Genomic DNA, 14,825 nt, shown 5'->3' with positions numbered 1-14,825 from the left:
TGAATATCTTCAAGCATTTAGGAAGTTGCAAGAACGTATTTAGTTCTTAAAACACATATCCGGTTTAAAACGATGTCCGATTGCACCTTGATTGTATGCCTGCTACTCAAGATAATTGTTTATTGTGAGACTTTGAACAGTCCCGCTAAAAAGCATCTTACAATGTAAACACGTGCAGACTTCCATGTACTCACATATTACTCCTCCAGCATACTGTATAATGTAGCATAACGTGCATTTTAGTTCATGATTAATTTTATAGCCATTTCCGCCATAGGATGCATTGCTTTGATTGTTTTTAATGTGAATACACAGCTGTTGCATGTGCAAGATCTGCAGAAAGCCACTTTGTTTGTTTTTTCTCCGCCGGGAGTCGAGTCGATGGCGAGGCAGGAAGCTACGCTGATACATATATACGTGCTCAGGTAGCATCATTCGACCCGCCAATCACGACTGTTAGTCATCGTTTAAAAATCACAGTTTATATTTGTAAAGTCACACTGACAGAGACATGTATTTTCTTGCAAAAAAAAAAAAAGGGACAGCTAAAAACTAATTTATGTATCGAGCCAATGATTTGGTGTTTTTTTTTTTTTTTTTTTTTTGCAAATTGTACTTGAAAGGAGTAAAGGTCTAAATTTCTGTTGGGATAATTAGTTCCTCTGGTTTTTATGTTTCACTCAGAATTCCAGTCTCGACAAAAAAGCATACTAGAGCTTGTTTATTCTACTTGAAAATGCAACTAATATAAAATGGTATATAAGCTATGGAAATGGTAATTACATGCACAGCTCAGTGCTCAAATAAAATCTATGTTGCTACACTTCTGCTGTCTATCTTTAGTCCTTTTAAACTCCGTGACATGAGACACATTCTCCCAAACTGGAGCGTTCACAGAGAAAAAAAGACAAACGGACGGCATAAATATCACGATGGAGGACCGTGGAGTCCCAGAAATGTATAGTCTGGGAAGAAATGACATGCTGGACGGTGAGTGGAGGGATCGTGCAGGACGTGTGAACATGCGGAAACATTTGAGAGCAAATATTGAAGTCTGTTGTTGTGTGAGGATGACTATTAAAAATGCGTGCTGTACATCCCCCACACACACACACACACACACACACACACACACACACACACACACACACACCAAATGTTCACTCCCTGAGCCTCTGTTGTTGTTGTTGTTTTACATTTCAGCTCTTCAGTTACCAACATTTTCCACTCGGTGCTGTTTCTCTAAATGCTTCTGAGTTGATTCATCATAAAGGCTCTTTATAAGAGAGCGGCCCGTTTTATTTATATCGATTGCATCGGTCTCTAGGGCGAGAGTTAGTCCAGCTGCTGGCCCTGGATCGGGGCCACCGTAGTGTCTGACAGGAATGTGCAATAGAGATGTTCAAGGAGATAAATATGTGCGCCCGTTTGAAGAGCGAGATGCCTCCCTGTCAGTGCGCCGTGCCTTGCTTGTGGGCCCGGGTCGGCATATTGATGGTATCCAGCCAGTCTGCCTCTCAGGTGTAAGATGTCACAGTCTGTTGACCTCACCGGCGTGCAAAACGTATCTGACAGGAGCAGCAGAAGGTTGTTTGAGGTGTTTTTTCTGTTGTTTTTTTTTGTCCTGCAGCCTCCTGACCCCCCAGGGTTGATCTTCAGACATCTAAAAGGAGACGTTACCTTGCCCCTCACCCCACACTCGCACCATTCTCCATTAGCTTGATCGGCACGTTATTATAGAGCGCTCCCTTTTCATCAGGGCTAATCTGTTGTTGCCGGGAGACCCTTGGCCTCCATTCAGCACGGAGCCCCCCTTCAAACATCATCCCTCTCCGTCCTGGATCCCCTTTAGCTTTGAAAAAGGATCTTTGGGTCTTTAAAAAAAAGAAGAAGAAGTGGACGGGGTCCTGAGCCATTCAAGGTGTATCCAATGCCTCGCGCTCAGCAAGGCTCTTAAATGCAAAACAGACGGTGGAGCAAATAAAGATCAAAGGCAGCAGCCTTGCCCGCCTGGCCTGCTGTCCTCACATGCCAGGCGCTGCTGTCACAGTGAATCACGGCCGCGCAGCTTCCATGCTCATTCTGACCCCCCCACCACCCCCACCAACACCACCTAAGGGTGGCTACAGCCCCGCCACGCCAGCGTCCAACAACAACACTCGCACACACGGAGGACGGAGGAACCAGAGGAGCTGGACATCTCTCACCTTCATGCATCATTTGGAGTGAAACTGATTTTCTAGCCTATAACTACACCGTTTATATAACTGAATATAACTTAATTGCAAAACAGATTTTTCTTTTCCTTTCCGCAGTTTGTCCTCATGTGTCCGACGGCATGAACGGGTGTTATTTTAGCTTTTTCTAGAACGTGACGCCGGGGTTGGTTGCTACGGCGTCTGATGGCGAGATGATGCTCGTTGCTACGTGTTCAAGTGCGTTAGACGGCGCTGGGTCAGATCCCTGCAGCATCTCAGCGATGCACCCGGGGGCCGGGGTCAAGTAAGGCACCCTGATCCCTCCCGATGCTTCACAGCTACTTGACCTGTTTGTTCAGCTGTACACCCAGACGCATGTTTGCCTCCCACCACCCACCCACTCACTCCACTCACTGTGCCAAAGGTGCAAGCCTGTCTAAAGGCCTAGTGCCCCCCCCCCTGTTTTACAGGTACAACACTGGGGGATGAGCAGTGAGCGAGGCCACCTCCCGGTCCAGGTCAACTTCTCCAGATTACAAGAACCAAAGCAAAAACCTTTTAATTAGGTTTGCCGTGCAGTTAGGGCCCTGCGGTATTGCGGCCCAGACACTTCCTGCGTTGTGCTACACCACCCAAAAAGTAGCAGAGGGAGGGAGCGAAAAGAAAGTGAAGGAGAGAGAGGCTAAAAATGGATCTGCCACATCTGCACCACACCACAGAACAAAAGGGATGCCTGATTGCCCCCATGCACCGCGGTTATGTACCTACTGGAAGCCCTACCAGCGTGGACAACAAACCACCTGGACCCGTGTTTTTGAACGCCAACGTATTCCGACAGAAAACAGCTGAGCTTTCCCTTCATTTACTCCAACTTTAACCCGTCCAAGTTTCCACTGCTCTTGTTTTTTAACTCCTCTCGCCTCCTTCTTCCCACAGTTAGCTCTTGTGTGGAGATCTCCTGAGAAATCCCAGAGCCAGCCCCTGTCAAGCTCGGTCTAAAACGGAGTGAGTACGTCGGGCATAATTTCCTTCTCATAACAAAAATAGAGGCAAAATACCAACAATCATATCTTGGTGATGCTTAATGAGCCCTTTCGGATCCTTGACAATATACCACTAATATGGTGCTTTGCATCCTTTGATACATACCAGAGTAGCGTCCTGGAAATAGTAACACAAAAGGGAGGCCTCTCTGACGCCCCGCAGCCGGCGAGCTTTTTCCCTGCCGCGCTCGCCGTTCTGCAGTACGTCTTCCCTCTCGATGCGTTTTTCACACCAATTACACGCTGACTCCGTGTTCCTACCTACGCCTTGGCACGGGCATCACAAGCAAGCGTTTGCAGGAGAAACGCGAGATGAAAAGTGAGGAGGGTGGACGAGTAATTGCCTGCTCCTGAGACACGTGGAGCCTGTCTGGAGGGGAGATACTGGGGCGGTGGCGGCGGCGGCGGAGGTATGTCATCAATTTGAGCTCGGCCTTAATGTTTCAAAATACAGGCGTGCACCTCGCTTTGATCTGCGCGGCCTGTTCAGCAGACGGCCCGCTAAGATAACCATCCACGCCGGTTACTGTAATCTTAGCCTGGAACCATGCTTGTATTGAAGAGAGGGGGTTTGAAAGGAAAGCTTTACACTCGGTGAGTCACGTAGGACAGAAGGAAGAAGCGTATCTGCGTTTAGAAAGAATGCATCTACGTGGTTTACAGTAAGGGGCTGCAGGGAGGCTTGTGTTTGGGATAAATGGGTCGAAGGGACACGTGGGGAGGAATTTGTGCTGTGTGAATAGCGAAGCGGCTCGGCGGTTGCGAGCAGCGCCTCGGGGGTGTGGAACGTGCTGGGGCCTGCTGCATTATGGAGACGGGGCCTGCAGCCGACCCAGCTGGGACCGTACACTGCAGGAATGAGGGCACCATGAATGGCTTTCTCTGTGCGACAATGACTGCAGCACTCAGCGGAGAGGGAATGGTCAGAGGTCCTTGCTACGGACAGGCTGCATTGAGTGTGTGTGTACACTGAGAAATTACTCAGGAATGTGAGGATACATGCCAAAGACAAAGAATTTGAGTCGCATTCAGGGGAACCTTACCCTCCTCGCCCTCTGGAGAAATATCGCAATCCCATCAGAAGGCCTGAGAGCCACACTGGATGGAACTAATGGAAGTCCTGTGCACTGGCTTACGCCTGTTGGAGATTTCTTCTTTTTTTTTCCTTCGACAGCAGCTGACGAAACCTGTGCTGGTTTGCCACGAAGGTCACACACGCAAAAAGATTGTTTCTCTAGCATCCATTGGCTTTTTAAAAATTTATTTATAGATTTATATCTCCAAAAATCTTGAATTCACACATTCTTTACACTCTTATTACGGTCGAATGCTAACTTGAGACACATATTTGCACATTGATGCCACAGTTTGGGGTTCGGAGAGGAATCTCAAGTTAGCATTCAGCCACATGTGAAGTCATAAACTCAGACACAGCTACAACTTAATAAATACTTTACAAAAATAATGCAGGCTTTTTACAATTAACATCTGCCTCGGAGACAAGGGACATGTTTAAAAAGAACAAAATGTGCATGCTAAATAAACTCACAAGCTTACATGAGAACCTGGATATTGTGGATAAAACGGGAGAAAATGAGATAACCCTGTTCTCTGCCCCCCCCCAACCACATTCCTCTCATTATTCTATTACCACAGGCCTCTCAGATTCACCAAACATAAACAACCTATGGAGACGAACATGGACACGATCTAAACGAACATTCCTACAACAATAATCTTCCCTTTTTTAAGAATACAAACTCCGTTCTCCCTTTTAGCAACCAGATCAGTTAGAATTATTGGTGATGGTTATTTTCCAGAGGCGTATTTAATATAAAACATTGTGTGTCTGTCCAGAAAAGTTCCTTGTGAGCAAGTTAGTGTCCCGACTCCTGTTGGATGTTTAGTCCTCTTGGTTCAAAAGAGTTCCTCAGAGCCTCAAAAGTTCTTGTTATTTGATCTAAAACTGAATTTAAAGACTTTTTTCAGCACCATGTTTGAGGTTTGGCCGGCTAGAATTCCCTCGCCTCCTCCACCTGTTTGAAGTAGTCGTCGTCCTGGGGGTCGTCGGGACACTTCTGCCCGTTGTTGGGCGGCCTGGCCTGGTTGTAGCGGCTCCAGTCCCCTTTGCAGATGATCCAGGGCAGGATGTCCACCTTGTAGTGCAGGTCGGCCGAGAACTCGGTGCTGATGAGGTTGGGCGTGCCGGCCCCTTTGCCGCGGGTGATGAGCTTCATGTTGTCGTCGTAGCAACAGTGCTGCGCCGCCAGCGTGGTGGACTCCAGCGTCAGCATGGAGCGGATGCAGTAGCGGGCCGTGGGCTTGTAGATCTCCAGCTTCTCTTTGGGCCCGCTGGCGTCTTTCCAGCGGAAGTCGCGGCGCGTGGGGGCGTCGTGCACGTCCGCCGTGCTGTACGCCACCTCGGTCGGGTACGAGCAGGGGCAGCTGGGGAGGTCGTTGGCCACCTTTGTCATGTACTTTTTCAAGAACTCGCTCTTGCAGTTCATCCATCGCTCGCAGCTGTCCGTGTCTGGAAGAAAGGGAATCGTTAGATGCTGTTCGACCGGACATGAAGGTGCGTTTTTCAGACAGAGAGTGGGCAAGCTTCCTGCCCTGCTGCACATTTCCACCCTGCACAGTAATGGAGCTCAGCCCGAGCATGAGGAATGCTAAGTGTGTGCAGGGAAACGCTGCTGCCAGATGGTTGGACTGTCTTCGATAGAGAAGAGGAACATCTGAATGAGGGAAAGTCTGGATCAGGATCTTACCAACACCAAAGAGCTCCGTGGCGTTGAACTCATCTGTTCCCGCCAGCAGGCTCACTTCAGTAGCTGCCGTCTTGAAGGCGTCTTCAATACCTTTTTTTTTAGAGAAAGAGATGAATGCAACGTCAAAGGTGGGTCAGAAAGACTCCATTGAGACTCTCCGTGATCCCAAACGGAGGCTTTACCTGGGCAGTTGGGCATGTCGCACGTCCTGGACTCGGTGGCCGTGCAGGCGTAACCGCATGACCTGGTCCTCTTCTGGTTGCCGTTTCCACAGGTGACGCTGCAGGCTGTCCAGTTACTCCAGTCCCCGTCTCCGTCCATATAGTCTGAGAGAGAGAAGGGGGGGGGGGGGTCGTCAGCTCTGATGCAGGCCACATGCTGAACTTACTCAGGCCTGTTAGCATGCCTCACTAATAATAAGTGGAGGGGGGGGGGGGCATGAAAGGGGAAGCGGGGGGAGCTCAAAGTTCTCTTTGACGACGGCCCTCAAAGCAGATACCAGGCAAGCCTGTCTACACACACACACACACACACACACACACACACACACACACACACACACACACACACACACACACACACACACGCAGCTAGCGGAGTAACGGGGGAAGCGTTTTGCTAAATCCGACAAAGCTGCAGGGTATTTGCAGAGCAGAACTTGTCCGCCGCCAGCCGTAAGAGTATCCGTGGCACGGTGGCACCGGACGCCATCCCGCTTGTCCCGTCTGTGATCCATTGGTTTGGAAATAGGAAGTGAAATGGCAAGAAATCCTCTTTAACTCCAATTATCATTGAGCCGATCACTGTAATGGGTGTACATGGAAACGGTTACACCGAGGCTGTACGACCGCCTCACACACACACACACACACACACACACACACACACACACACACACACACACACACACACACACACACACACATCTTGAAAGCAGCACTCCATCAATGAGCAGAATTAATGTGGGCATGTTGGGATGGAAGCATTTCTGGCCGGGGTCCAAACCTTCCTATACACCCCCCCACCCCCACCCGCTGCCATCTGCCCCTCATTATGAGCATTTTGTATGAATACAGGCCAGATAGCCATCTAGCCCTGCTCCCCCCTCCCCCTCCCTGAAGCTCACTACGGCCAAAGACCTGGTGGCAGCTCAGACCAAAACCCAGAATTAAGAAAACCTGATAACGACTGTGATGGACGGCCCTCTCGCCCCCCCACATTTACGATGAGAACATATCTTTTTTTATCCACTGAATGAAAACTGACCGAAGTGATGAGCCAGAAACATTCAAACAGAAACAATATTATAAAATCACTTCCCGACCCGCTGCAGAGCGAGTGGATAAAATGACATATTTCCCAGCATTCCTGTTGGACCGTGTTGGTTTGGGCATGCTACAACACGGACGCCGCCGGACGCATTCTGTACGACGGCGAGTGGAAATTCTTCCGCGGCAGATTTATCAATGGCTTCCTTACTTCCCCCATCCCTGAACTTTGATGTAGCGGGGCGTTAAAAACCGTGTCGCACCACAGAGGAATCCATCTCATCAAAAAGTGTTAAAGGCTTCAATCAGGGGCTCCCAAAGGGCCCGCTGCACTTATTATGGTGACAGCTTAAATCAGCATATCTGCAAATTACAGATTCCACATCAGACTACATGTGTGGAAACCCTGGGTGCTCAAATGAGAGCCTTCGGGACTGACTCTTCTGCCCCCTCGACCCCGCCCTCCATCGTGACTCACCATATTCGGTTTGAGCTTTGCTTCCTCCCCCGCCGCCTCCCCTCCGGTCCCAGTCCGCCGGCGGCCGGAGGAAGTTGCTGTCCTCGCTGTTGCTGCCGTATTTGCGGCCCTGCTCCTCCGTCTGACGCGTGGTGGAGGTGGAGGAGGGCGAGGAGGAGCGAGGCCACCAGTTCCTCCAGTTGGGAGAAGCCCAGTTGGGTTTGGTCTCCTTGCGGAGGCCTTTCTCCGGCTCGTGGCTCTCCAGGCCGTCCACCACTTCGATGGTCACCTGGAGTGAAGAAGAGAAAGATTCTTATTTAGCATTATGAGATGACACACACACACACGATATTACCCCCTCCCCCCTTTCTGTCCTAACACATGTGCCTCCCAGATGAGGGAGGGGGGGCACCACCCCTGCCCCACAGTCACCCTCCCACCTCTTGGGCTCTCTCCACCTAAACACAAAGTTCAAAGGGCTACTCAGCCTCCTCCAGACCATGAAAGCCAGATGAATCCCAGGATCAAAGACAACCCCCCCACCCCCCCACACACACACACAGCCTCACGCCCTTGCTCAATTGGTTGCTCCGCTCTCTTCCCACATCTTGAGATGTTAATACACTTTGTTCGTGCCCGGATTTAGCAGCGATGCTCTCAGAAATGGAAAAGACCCCCTCGCTGGATTAGACGGGGGGGTGATTTAAACATGGCAGCGGTTACCAGGCCATCTGCACCACCGAGGGACCGCACATTTACATAAGCTGTCTGTCTGTCTTCCTGCTGTCGTTATGATGGACGCGAGAGCTTCGCTGTGAGAAGTGTGAAAGGGGGAGGAGGGGAGGAAGCCAGAGGGGGAAATGGGGGTAGTGATGTGCACCACATGATTCTCCTCCTTCCTGTTTGCTCTTCCTGTCCCGTGCGGTCGAGTAGCCACGTCTTAGCAGTGAAAAGCATCAAAGCAGGTGCGCGGACACACGTGGTCACCTGTATGTTGGGGTTCTGTCCGTTGATGTCGGCTTTGGAGAGGTCGGGGAAGTTGTGAAGATCCAGGAGGAAGGCTCCGGCGCCGTCCCTGTGCACGTTGCCGCCTTGCACCCAGGGGAGGGTGGCGGGCCGGTGGGCCAGCCGGTGTTCCGGACCGGACCTCCGGTCCTCGGGAGCCAGCTGGGCCGACGAGCTGCTCTTTGCATTTATGTTGTTCTGCAGAGGAGAGGAAAAAGAACACGGTCTTAACTTTTTATGGTGGATTATCGTCATATTTATAGAGCGTACGTGATTCCCTTTGGTGGGAATGTTAAGGGCCCCGTTGCTCGGCATCTACAGTCCGCACACTCGGCAACATTAGATTGATGTTGACAGAGGTTCCTGTGGTCGTGACCTCTGTCATAAATCCTGTGGACGGCGGACTCTCGGCTAGCCGGAGCCCAGAAAGAAAGCAGGAGCAAACACAAATATGATCCATGACGAGCCTGCATGCAGGGCCACCGTCACACACTGTATAGTTCTTTTCCATTTTTAACCAGGATTTGACTGATTTACCGCAGTTACAGGATTTGGACATTTTTAGCATGTACTGGTGCATGCTGGGAGAAAAGAGCATGTATGACGGGTTTCCTGCTAAACTGAGAAATCTAAGCAAAAATTCAGAAACAAAAACAACATTTGGTCTTCCGACGGAGGGGGAGGGGTTGTAAATTCATCCCAAAAAGGGCAGCTGAGGACAGATGTCGCCTGTCAGGTGTCCACAGAAGGAACAATTATTCCTCGATTGGACGGACAGCCGTAAGTAGTCGGCAATCAAGCTTTCTGGGGGTGGCAGAAAATAAGATGAAAGGAAACCATCAATCATGTCTCCTTGTTTTCTTTTTTCACGTCCCATTTCGTCCTCCCCAGTGTTTTTGCGGCCGGCCCGAGGTCTGAGAATATGTCAGCGGTGCCGTACGGGTTGCGGTGGCCAGTCGCAGACAACGTGTCAGCTCGGCCACATTGTGGCGGGCATGAAAGCATGAAACCCCGCCCCCTCTCCCCCGGTGGAGCCTTCTGTGTCCAGCCAAGGTCCACACTGTAAACGAAGGGAGGACAGATTCTAATAAATGTGACACGTGAGTTGACTTTTCTTAATTTGCTGGATGGAGACGTTTCCTGATTCACACACGGAGTTGAGAAAGAATTAAAAACAACGGCATAGTTACATGGATTATGCGTAGGGTAGGGTCTGTATAGCCAATTATCAGTATGGAAGGAAGCATTGAACGTAAAAAATGGAACCCTGAATTCGATGGAATTTTGATGAAACTGATGATGTTTTGATGTACTTCCTGGTACTGAACTATGATGACCCACAGAAATCAATAAAATAAAATTATAGGGGGAAAAATTACATGGATTATGCATTTGCCCATAATTTTGAGGAGGAAGAGCCACAAAAATAATAACAAAGATTTAAGATAAAGTGTTGAGTTCTTAATGAGAATTTATCAAAATTATAAAATTGGAGGAAAAACTATTCTGAAGGGGAAAAATAACCGAACCAGTATGGCTCAGTAGGGATAAAGGTAATGTGTACATCAGCTATGGAGCCTTCATGTGACCGACTCAGGACCCTCGCTGGTTCCATCACAAGTACTTCTAGATGCCCACGTGATAACCTCGTCTTTCAAGTCGCCTTCAGAAGTCACTCAGTGGCTGTAATTGAGCTCCACTGAGGGAGCTTACAGCTTACAGCTCCAATCACAATGTAAACACACACACACACACACACACACACACACACACACACACACACACGGAGCTGTAAATAAACAGGTGATCTCCTCGAGCTGGATTATATTTGTATGGTTATTAGGATTTGAACTGCGGACCACACAAGTTGCTCCGTTCCATGATAGCGATGCTACAAACAGTCATTTCACCGCGAGGCGCCGCCACCGTTCACAGACCGCTCATACACAGCCAGTCACAGCGTTCGCAGCTCTAATCTGAATCTTCTGTTGTGTCATATTACGGCGTATTACACGTGGCAGGCAGATGATCTGACCCTGACACATATTTGATTGATTTAAAGTCAAATGGAAACATTTTGATTCGTCCCAGCAGGGATGTTTTATTCAGTGTATCTGCAAATATTGGTAGTTTAGCGCTGATGTATTTTTTGATTTTTGTTTATGATCCATGCAGATAGCTTGGCGAGAATGTTCCATGTTGGAGTTTGTACAGATGCAGCCTGTTGGCAAAAACATAGATAGATATCAGCCTTCAGTGTAATTTGATTAAAGCCTTGAGCTGACTTGTAAGTAGGAAACATATGAGATTGTATAGTAAACTCTAAGCTGCTCCCCTTCACCAAATCTATATTCCCATCTGGACAAAAACTGACATTTTATACACCCCAATAACTGATTATTTTTTATCTGTCCCAATCAATATTTCAGCACCATTGAGGAGAAAACAGTGGAAATAATACACAACATGAGGAATAAGTCATGGGAAAGGGATCACAGTTTGCGTGAAATCCGTAAATTCCCGATTCCGTCGACATAAACACCTCAATCCGTCTCTTCCGGGTGACTCTCGGTGGAGCTTTTTAACACGACGTAATGAGAAAAACATGCTGTTTTTCTCATTTTTCCACCTCTAATACGTCCCAGACATCAACACGGTGCACAGGAGTCATTTAAACGCTCCGAAAAGAATCGGCAGCGTTGCCCTTCGGTGGATTTTACAGTCGCTATCTCTCATCTGGGATCTTCCTCGTCGATGGGCTTTTAATTTGGAGATCAAAAGTGACACACCATTCCTCGGTTCATCTGGGGCCTCCCAGGATGTCCCCCCCTCCCCTCTCAATAGCCATGAATGAACACTTGCACACAACACAAACCCTCTCCCCCTCCTCACAATATCTCCTCTTCTTTTCCCGCTCCCCCCCCCCCCCCCCTTTTTTTTTCACTTTGTGAGGGCTGCTTAAAGCGGCATGACTCCATTTTCAATTGGGAGCAACTCAGGGGTCCTTCCCCCAGGGAGGCTGGCAGGAAATGAAGGCAGTGCACATTGTGCCAGATGCTTTTCAGCACTACACTTACGGAGGTGGACGAGAACACTATCCTTCCCCCTTGTCACACACACACACACACACACACACACACACACACACACACACACACACACGCCTCACACTGGGAAGTTATTTACCGGAGTATTTGTAATACAGCGTCACACTGGCTGAATCTGCCTTCCTGACCCCAAAAAGCTCCTCCTCCTCCTCCTCCTCCTCCTCCTCCTCCTACAGGTGCACGGATCCGCATCCTGTCATTGTGTTTCCCCCCCCCCCCCCGTGAATGGCATTTTCAAATATGACACCTCGGTATGACAATACACCCCCTGGGCCGTGACATGCCCCGAAAGAAAGATGACATCACCGTCTTCAGTGGTGGGACCGGCGAAGCATTCATGAGCAAAATAACATTCAGCGCTTTGCTCGACACGGGGGGCGTGAGCGAGTCTTTCATCGTGAGCCAGTGTCTCTATGGAAATGTGGAGGGGGGAAAAAAAGAAGGAGAGATGTTGGGGTTGGAATGGGTGGCATGCGTTTTTAGTATTTTTTTCTTCAGGAGAAACTCCTCATCCTCTTCATCTGGCCATGTGACAAATATTTGATGAATTCCTGGAATATTTCTTCAGCTTTCATCCAACCTTGTGTTGCATAAACACAGTGATGTTGCAGTGACGGTGGAGATATGAGACCCTTCCATTCGTTTCCCCCCAAAAGCCCTAATAAAAGTATTTATGAAGGGACAACCATTCCAGGACACGCATTCATCACCGGGAAGTGACGAAAGCATGTCAGTAGCATGCTAAATATACATCAACAAGCAGCTGGAGGATGCTTCACACCCTCTAAAAAAGCCTGTTGATCCCGGACCCGTCCCTCTAGTCCACCTAACCCTCCAGTCTGGATTCGGAGGCTCTGCTGGAGTCGGCTTTATGCTGATGTTAAAAAGGGGCAGTTAAACTGTTAAACCCGTCTTAAACGGTGTCACGTTGACAAATGTCTTCCTTGTGAATGTTTTTTTTGTTGAGGCGCCTTCTAAACCGGAGCATGACCCCCAAGAAGGTCTCGTTAAAACCTGTATTTTCACCAGACCACAACGTCGGAAAGACTTATTCTATTTCTATTTCTTCTTCACTGACATCTGATCTGTTCGTGCAGCATCAAATCAAATGAGTCGGACTTGAGACTTGATCTCTGATCTCCTTCAGGGGGGTTCATCTCTGACCCCCCGCCTCCGGATGACAGTGATGAGCCCATGATGACAGAGAAGTGCCTGCAGCTAGCATTTAACCCCCCCTCCAATAAGGATGTGCGTCTGGTGCAGGGGGGGGCTGATCTCTGACCCTTCCTCATCTTCCATCCCTCTGCTGTCTCGCTGCCATTCCCTGGGGGGACACCCTGAGGGACACCACATCCCCCCCCAAAACACACTAGGGGTCCCCCAGGGGTCTGCATTTCACCTGGGTGAGCTTTTTATCAAACCCATCTGTGACCCCGGATATCACCTTACGCATCGGATGTCTCCTCAAGCATCCCCGCCTCTCCTCCCCCCCCCCCCCCAGACTCACCTCTGTTAGCGCGGCGTCCTGAACCAGGCTCAGGGTGTCGTTTCCCTGCGGCAGCGGACTGCTCCGCAGCACCGTGATGTGCAAGGTGAGGAGAAGTAGTCCGAGGAGCAGCAGCAGTTCGGCCGCCAGACGCACCATCCTTTTGACGCGGCCGCTCTTGGGCTCCTGCGGTGTGGCGGCCGGAGCTCCGACTCCGCCTCCTCCCGGTGCAGAGACTCCAATCTCCGGATCCGCCGGGGACGAGGAGCCGCAACACCACTTCGGAGCCACTTCGGGGATCACAATTGCGTTAAATGAAAGGGAAAAGGATCGGAGGTGGGAGGAGGAGGAGGAGAGGGTTCTGTTGTAAACGTCCTAAATCAGGATCCTCTCACTGATGGGTCATAAAGTTTGATTTCTCGGCTGATCCGGCTTCCCCCCCTCCGCTTGTTGCGCCTCGTCAGACCTCCGAGCTCAGGAAACTTGCAGCCCAGTTGCCCCGCGGTGTCCCCCGCCACATTCACGCCTTTCTGGTCGTGTCCTCATTCCGTCCGACGAGACTTTACCTTCTGGAGGAAAGAGTTCATGCAGGTATAGTTACCAGAAAAACACGGATTTCTATATGTATCTTGTCAGTATTCATCCATGATCCTGCGCGTCCTGAGCCCACCGAGCGTCCCCTAACGAGTCGTGTTGGAGGAAAACCATCTCAAACCCGGGCTCACTGAAAACGCACGCTGTTGCTGGTGTGCGCTCCTGAGGTGCTTTTATACTACACGCCCCTGTGCGGGCGCCCTCCCCCTGCTTAACTCTTTCTCCTCCAGCCAGTCCTCCACACACACACACACACACACACACACACACACACACACACACACACACACACACACACACACACACACACACACACACACACACTGCTGTCCGGCCGGCTTCACACCGAATACCAAAGTTAGGGCTCGAAACGACACCAACACTATATTATGATGCTTCCCTTATTTAACTAACTGAATAGCATGGCATCATCCCCGATACAGGACTCCCTGAAAACAACCTCAAGTAACCCCGGTGGTCCCCGCAGGCGCACCGGGCGCGTCCTCGCACCCGGAGGCGCGTCACAGGAGGTCCGCCTCTCTCCCTCTCCCTCTCTGTCCGGTGACATGTGCGCAGCAGCAGCAGCAGCTCTTTGATTAAAACGCTCCGACGGAAGGTGCCGTAACACTTCGCTTAAGCGAGACAAATGGCTGGTAATGTGATTAGGCCTTTATTTTATTGTCCCCTTCAAAGGGCAGGTCGCTGTGTCAAATTACGCACCAAGCGGGGATGCTGCTGCCGCTCCGGCCCGGGTGACCGTTCAGCTGAGCCCCCCCCCTCCCCTCCCGGAGGCGTGGAGAAGACCCGGAGCATCTCTGTCTCTTGTCACCTTTGAAGTTGATACATTCAGTTTGGGCACAAGTGGAACAGCAATGTTCCGGATTATTTGTCCGCGTCAT

The 14,825-nt window shown here is 50.0% G+C and overlaps 1 protein-coding gene across 1 annotated transcript; it reads right to left on the bottom strand.

The window, feature by feature from the left end:
- Nucleotides 1–4,491: 4,491 nt before the first annotated feature.
- Nucleotides 4,492–13,959, bottom strand: ism1 (isthmin 1). The gene is made up of 6 exons (XM_084021341.1): nt 13,354–13,959; nt 8,722–8,937; nt 7,756–8,023; nt 6,192–6,335; nt 6,010–6,099; nt 4,492–5,771 (listed from the first exon to the last, which is right to left on the bottom strand). Exons 1-6 carry the CDS (start codon nt 13,489–13,491, stop codon nt 5,254–5,256), a joined length of 1,374 nt encoding a protein of 457 aa, XP_083877467.1. The 5' UTR covers nt 13,492–13,959; the 3' UTR covers nt 4,492–5,253.
- Between the last annotated feature and the right edge of the window lie 866 nt (nt 13,960–14,825).

The sequence above is a fragment of the Eutrigla gurnardus genome (assembly GCF_963514095.1).
Source record: "Eutrigla gurnardus genome assembly, chromosome: 11".
Lineage (NCBI taxonomy): Eukaryota > Metazoa > Chordata > Actinopteri > Perciformes > Triglidae > Eutrigla > Eutrigla gurnardus.
This window is presented reverse-complemented; position numbering and strand designations above follow the sequence as displayed.